The 6,671-nt window shown below is 50.4% G+C and overlaps 1 protein-coding gene across 1 annotated transcript; it reads right to left on the bottom strand.

The window, feature by feature from the left end:
• Positions 1-1,643: 1,643 nt before the first annotated feature.
• On the bottom strand, positions 1,644-3,667 carry LOC109733628 (cytochrome P450 71A1). The gene is made up of 2 exons (XM_020292854.4): positions 2,600-3,667; positions 1,644-2,505 (listed from the first exon to the last, which is right to left on the bottom strand). Exons 1-2 carry the CDS (start codon positions 3,482-3,484, stop codon positions 1,885-1,887), a joined length of 1,506 nt encoding a protein of 501 aa, XP_020148443.1. The 5' UTR covers positions 3,485-3,667; the 3' UTR covers positions 1,644-1,884.
• Between the last annotated feature and the right edge of the window lie 3,004 nt (positions 3,668-6,671).

Genomic DNA, 6,671 nt, shown 5'->3' with positions numbered 1-6,671 from the left:
TTTTGGAACATAACATTGATATAGCGTGATAATTACGCATTGTAGACCTGATAACCTTCGTAAAAATACCGTGGTATGTCCGATCCAAAGATTTTTTTTTAAATACCCCGATAACTTATATGTAAATAGCATGGTATTTTACGCACTGCAGACCTGGTAACTTATGTCCAAATACCATGGTAATTTTGGTCCGGAAAAAAGTTGTTAAAAACATAGCCGATAACTTCTGTGCAAATAGCATGATAATGTACTTACCGCAGACCTGATAATTTTTGTACAAATACCATGATAGCGTGGATCCGGAGAAAAAAGTTGTTAAAACCATATCGGCTAGTATAGCCTATCCATTAGCCACTTCATCTCCCATATTGTTTTGGCCATGTGCGGTGGTGCATGCCAAAACAAGACCTTGTTTTCTTAGAGAAAAACATATCGTGGTTTTGGAGGAGATACTTGTACTTTGATCGGGAAAAAGAATTATTTGAAAAATGCGAATCAACCTGTGGTTGAGATGGTTAGGTGGACAGTGGTATCCCCAACCCACCAGGGTTCAAATCCTGGTGCTCGCATTATTCCTGGATTTATTTCAGGATTTCCGGCGATGCGCTTTCAGTGGAAGGAGACGTTCCCGTCGACGACGAGGCGCCTAGGGTGGCTTCGTAAATCTCAAGATGATATGTCGGCTCAGTCTCTCGGAGGTGCTCATAGGGGTAGGGTGTACGTGTGTGCGTTCATAGGGGTGAGTGTGTGCGCGTATATATGAGCGCTTGTGTCTGTACTGATGCTCAAAAAAAAGAATTATTTGAAAAATGACTCAGGTATCTTCCGTGTAAATAACACTATAATCTACGCACCATGGGCCTATAACAAACACCTGTGATAACTTTTGATCAGAGGAAAAAGTGTTGAGACATACCTCGATAATTACTGTGTAAATAGCATGGTACTTACGCACCGCAAACCTGAAAACTCACATACAAGCTCCATGACAAAAAAATTTGCCCGGGGAAACATGTTGAACAATATAGCCCAGTAACTTATATATAAATATTATGGTAATGTACACACAACAAAGCTGATAACTCCCCGGAAAAAAGAGCTGATAACTCATGCACAAACACTACAGTAACGTTTTGACTCGGGGAAAAAGTTATTGAAAAACAAACACCGATAACTCTTTGTAAATAGGATGGCAAATGCGCACAACGGAGCCGATAACTCACGTACAAACACCGCAGTAACTTTTTTGATGCCAGGGAAAAAGTTGTTGAAAACCATACCTCGGTAACTTCTGTACAAATAGCATGGTAATATACGCAGAACGGTGCTGATAACTACGTACAAATACCGCGATAATATTCAATCGCTTACTTCGTAATTTACGAACAAACACCCGTGATAACTTTGACCCGGAAAAATGAAGTTGTTCAAAACATAACCTCGGTAATTTTGATCCGGAGAAATGAAGTTGTTAAAATACATATGTCTGATAACTTCTTCATAAATAGCATTATATTTTTATGCACCACAGACCTAGGTGGCCGACGGGATGGTCTGGCCGTCCGGCACACGCCTAAACGGGTCTGGCCTCACACAAACGCAAACCGCAAAGTTTTATTTATAAGCAGGCCCTTCTGAGCTTGCAAAACATAACCTCGGTAATTTTGATCCGGAGAAATGAAGTTGTTAAAATACATATGTCTAATAACTTCTTCATAAATAGCATTATATTTTTATGCACCACAGACCTAGGTGGCCGACGGGGTGGTCTGGCCGTCCGGCACACGCCTAAACGGGTCTGGCCTCACACAAACGCAAACCGCAAAGTTTTATTTATAAGCAGGCCCTTCTGAGCTTGCACGTGGACCTCACCTGGTGGCACTGCTACTGCTGCCTCCTGCACTTGGGGACAAGGCGCAGCGGAGCCAGCGGCGGCGTGATCAGTCCCGGCGCCTCGTTCATGTCTAGACGTGCCTCGGCGGGGAGTTTCCAGTCGAAGTGGCGCACAAGGCTGCAGAGCGCGATCTCCAGCACCGGCATCGCGAAGCTGATGCCGGGGCAGAGCCGCCGGCCGGCGCCGAACGGGAGGAGCTGGTAGTCGTTCCCCCGCAGGTCCACGCCCTGCGCGCTGCCGCCGCCCAGGAATCGCTCCGGCCAGAACTCCTCCGCCGTTGCTCCCCACGCCGCCGGGTCCCTCCCGATCGCCCACGCGTTGACGAAGAGCGCAGTCTCAGCTGGGATCTCGTAGCCCTGCACGACCGCCGCGGTCGTCGACTGGTGCGGGATGAGGAGCGGTGCCGCCGGGTGGAGCCGGAGCACCTCCTTCAGCACCGCCCTGAGGTACTCCATCCTGCTCAGGTCGTCTTCCTCGATGGTCGGTTTGCCTTCGGTGACTCGATCTATCTCGTCCTGCAGCTTGGCTATTGCCCGCGGGTTCCCGACGAGCTCCGCCATGGCCCATTCCAACGTGACCGATGCTGTGTCTGTCCCGCCGGCTATCATGTCCTGCATACACGCAAGAGCAGAGCACCAAAGAAAGGATGTTAAAATTTGCTGAGAGATTAAAACCAAACGGATTCTGTGATCGCTCGACGACCACCTTGATGAGGCTTTTGATGCGATCGTTGGTGAGCTCGAGTCCGGCGGCGCCTTCTTCCCTAAGCCGCAGCAGGACGTCGAGGAAGCTCTCCTCCCCTGCGCCGTTGTCTGGCTTCTTCTCAAGGTGCTCTGCGATTATCTCTGATAGGAACTTGTCCCACTGTTCGAGCTCGGCGTCGAGCCTCTTCTCGAGACCCGTCGCCCACCTAACCACCTTCGCCGCCGCGTCGGGGAGCACGTCATCCGCCTGGAGCCCCGACATGATCGCTGCGGAGTTACCCAAAAGCTTTTTTAGCTTCTCGGCCGTGGCACCTGCGGCGCCGGTGGTCGCGCGGGTGACCACCGCGTTGCTGTAGGCGGACAGGAGCTCCCTCAGCTCCACAATCTCACCCGCCTCCGCGGCGCGGCGCACCCCGGCGACGAGGGCGGCCGCCTCGGCGGCCCGCACGGGGGCGAACGAGTCGGCACGGCGCGGGGAGAGGAGGTGGACGACGGCCATCTTCTTGCTGCGGCGCCAGGCGTCGCCGTAGGGTGCGAAGGAGACGTTGGTGGAGCCGTACGTCAGCTTGTCGGCCGGCGCGCTGGGCACGCGGGAGGCGAAGGCGAGGTCGTGGTTCTTGTACAGGCCCGCCGCCGCGGCCGCCGTGGAAACCACCAGCGTCCGCCTGCGCCCGAGCTGCAACAGCAGGAGGCCGCCATCGGTGCCGTACCGAGCGTGCAGCTCGCGCAAGGAGCGGTGCGGGTGGCGGCCAAGGAGGTGGAGGTGGCCGAGCAGCGGACGCGACGGCGGCGAGGGCGGGAGCTTGCCACTTCTGCTGCCTCGAGCCTTCCAAACGACGTAGCAGAAGGTCAAGAGCACCGCGACGAGGACGGCGTACGGAGACATCCTCCTTTCGCCGGAAATGTGTTGTCCGATTCAACGGAAAAATGTGTTGCCTGGAACTGGAAACATATCGTGCGGCGTTGTGTGCGGGTATGCGGCGTTGTGAGGTTGAACAGCAGCCACGGCAGTGTTCTTGTCCAGCACTCCATTTTTGTCCATGTGATGTGATCGTGCCAAAAAATTCGTGGGTGGTTGCCATGATTGAGATGTCTTTGGGTGGTTGCCTTGTACAGTAGATTTTGGGTGATTGCCATCCTTGATACTCCCTCGTGGTTTATTGGTCCTTTCATATTTGATGGTTTATTAGTCCCTTCATATTTGATGTTAAATTTTGATCATAAATTTCTCTACTCTTATAAAAAATTGAGTTGGTGATGATGGTCTGTATGCCATCCTGCAATATAGTCCGTCCAATCTATATCTGACCGATAGAAAACATACTATGGCAATTTTACAAAAAGATACCCGCACATCTCTTCACATTTGCATATAAGGTCGTTACTTGTTCATCCTTATCTCCCACAACCTCATTGTTGAGCAATTAAAAATGAAAGCCTCTGGAACAATCTGACATGGTGGTTGCTGCCGGCGTCGTCTATCCCCATGCCTCCGCTCGGTCCGACCACCTACCACCACCACACCCCACTCCTCCTCACCTTATCTATCCTCGTTATCGTCTCCCCCACTTCGCTCAGTCTGAGCTGTTAGGACACGGATGGCGCCATCGACGTGCTTGCGTAGGTCAATGTCGGAGAGGATTTGCATCAGCAGTGTACGTGCTGAGTTATGTAAACTTGTAGATGTCGTTAGTTTTTACACATGAGATTAGTCCCGTGTGGGTCAATCACAGCATATTTTTGTAAAATAATGCATCTTGGTGTTCCATGCCATGCACGGGTATCTTGCTAGTAACTAACAAAATGTCAATTCATGTCACACAAAATTTAGGATTTACTAGGATTTAGGTGTTAGTTCATAGGAGTTTGATAATTCAATTAGGATTTAGGAGTCGGACTCATCTACACCTGATGAACAGTAACATCAAAATAAATACTCCCTCTGATCTGAATTAATTCTCGCAGCTTCTATACAACATTGTATAGTGGTTGTATAGAGATCGTGTCAATTAATTTGGATTGAAGAGAGTAGTAATAAACAAATTCAAAAACCTGAAACTTTTTACATGCAAAATGCATGAATGCACTAGTTGCGCACAAAAATTTGTGAGCAAAACGATATCCGAAGTGCTCGCGCCAAAAAGGACAAAATCAGCTACGAATAGTGTGTTTGTTCAAACTTTCTCACATGTCTGAATTTTTTCCACGAGCTCCTCGAATGTCCAAACTCCACCAAATTTGGCATGGAAATCACGTACTCGACAATCTTGCTGTTGGGAATCGTAGCATAAATTTAAAATTTTCCTACGCTCACCAAGATGCATCTATGGAGTATACTAACAACGAGGGGAAAGGAGTGCATCTACATACCCTTGTAGATCGCGAGCGGAAGCGTTCCAATGAACGTGGATGACGGAGTCGTACTCGCCGTGATCCAAATCACCGATGACCGAGTGCCGAACGGACGGCACCTCCGCGTTCAACACACGTACGGTGCAGCGACGTCTCCTCCTTCTTGATCCAGCAAGGGGGAAGGAGAGGTTGATGGAGATCCAGCAGCACGACGGCGTGGTGGTGGATGTAGCGGGATGCCGGCAGGGCTTCGCCGAGCTTCTACGAGAGAGAGAGGTGTAGCAGGGGAGGAGGGAGGCGCCCAAGGTTGTTGTGTTGCTGTCCTCCCTCCCCCCCTTTATATAGGCCCCCTGGGAGGGGGGCGCCGGCCAAAACCCCATCTAGGGGGGGCGGCGGCCAAGGGGGTGCCTTGCCACCCAAGGCAAGTGGGAAGCCCCCCCACCCTAGGGTTTCTAACCCTAGGCGCATGGGGGGAGGCCCATGGGGGGGCGCCCAGCCCACTAGGGGCTGGTTCCCTTCCCACTTCAGCCCACGTGGCCCTCCGGGATAGGTGGCCCCACCCGGTGGACCCCCGGGACCCTTCCGGTGGTCCCGGTACAATACTGGTAACCCCGAAACTTTCCCGATGGCCGAAACTTGACTTCCTATATATAATTCTTCACCTCCGGACCATTCCGGAACTCCTCGTGACGTCCGGGATCTCATCCGGGACTCCGAACAACTTTCGGGTTTCCGCATACACATATCTCTACAACCCTAGCGTCACCGAACCTTAAGTGTGTAGACCCTACGGGTCCGGGAGACATGCAGTCATGACCGAGACGCCTCTCCGGTCAATAACCAACAGCGGGATCTGGATACCCATGTTGGTTCCCACATGTTCCACGATGATCTCATCGGATGAACCATGATGTCGAGGATTCAATCAATCCCGTATACAATTCCCTTTGTCAATCGGTATGTTACTTGCCCGAGATTCGATCGTCGGTATCCCAATACCTTGTTCAATCTCGTTACTGGCAAGTCTCTTTACTCGTACCGCAATGCATGATCCCGTGACTAACGCCTTAGTCACATTGAGCTCATTATGATGATGCATTACCGAGTGGGCCCAGAGATACCTCTCCGTCACACGGAGTGACAAATCCCAGTCTCGATCCGTGCCAACCCAACAGACACTTTCGCAGATACCCGTAGTGCACCTTTATAGTCACCCAGTTACGTTGTGACGTTTGGCACACCCAAAGCACTCCTACGGTATCCGGGAGTTGCACGATCTCATGGTCTAAGGAAAAGATACTTGACATTGGAAAAGCTCTAGCAAACGAAACTACACGATCTTTTATGCTATGCTTAGGATTGGGTCTCGTCCATCACATCATTCTCCTAATGATGTGATCCCGTTATCAACGACATCCAATGTCCATAGTCAGGAAACCATGACTATCTGTTGATCAACGAGCTAGTCAACTAGAGGCTTACTAGGGACACGTTGTGGTCTATGTATTCACACACGTATTACGATTTCCGGACAATACAATTATAGCATGAACAATAGACAATTATCATGAACAAAGAAATATAATAATAACCATTTATTATTGCCTCTAGGGCATATTTCCAACAGTCTCCCACTTGCACTAGAGTCAATAATCTAGTTACATTGTGATGAATCGAACACCCATTGCGTCCTGGTGTTGATCATGTTTTGCTCTAGGGAG

Source organism: Aegilops tauschii, chromosome 5 (genome assembly GCF_002575655.3).
Source record: "Aegilops tauschii subsp. strangulata cultivar AL8/78 chromosome 5, Aet v6.0, whole genome shotgun sequence".
In the NCBI taxonomy this organism is placed as follows: Eukaryota; Viridiplantae; Streptophyta; class Magnoliopsida; order Poales; family Poaceae; genus Aegilops; species Aegilops tauschii.
The sequence above is the reverse complement of the archived record's forward strand: the minus strand, read 5'-3'. Positions and strand labels throughout refer to the sequence as shown.

Excerpts from the sequence above, each read along its gene's own strand:
- LOC109733628 (XM_020292854.4), bottom strand. The coding sequence starts at position 3,484 with ATGTCTCCGTACGCCGTCCTCGTCGCGGTGCTCTTGACCTTCTGCTAC. Across the intron at positions 2,506-2,599 it reads GCATCAAAAGCCTCATCAAG|GACATGATAGCCGGCGGGAC; the intron begins GTGGTCGTCGAG and ends GCGTGTATGCAG.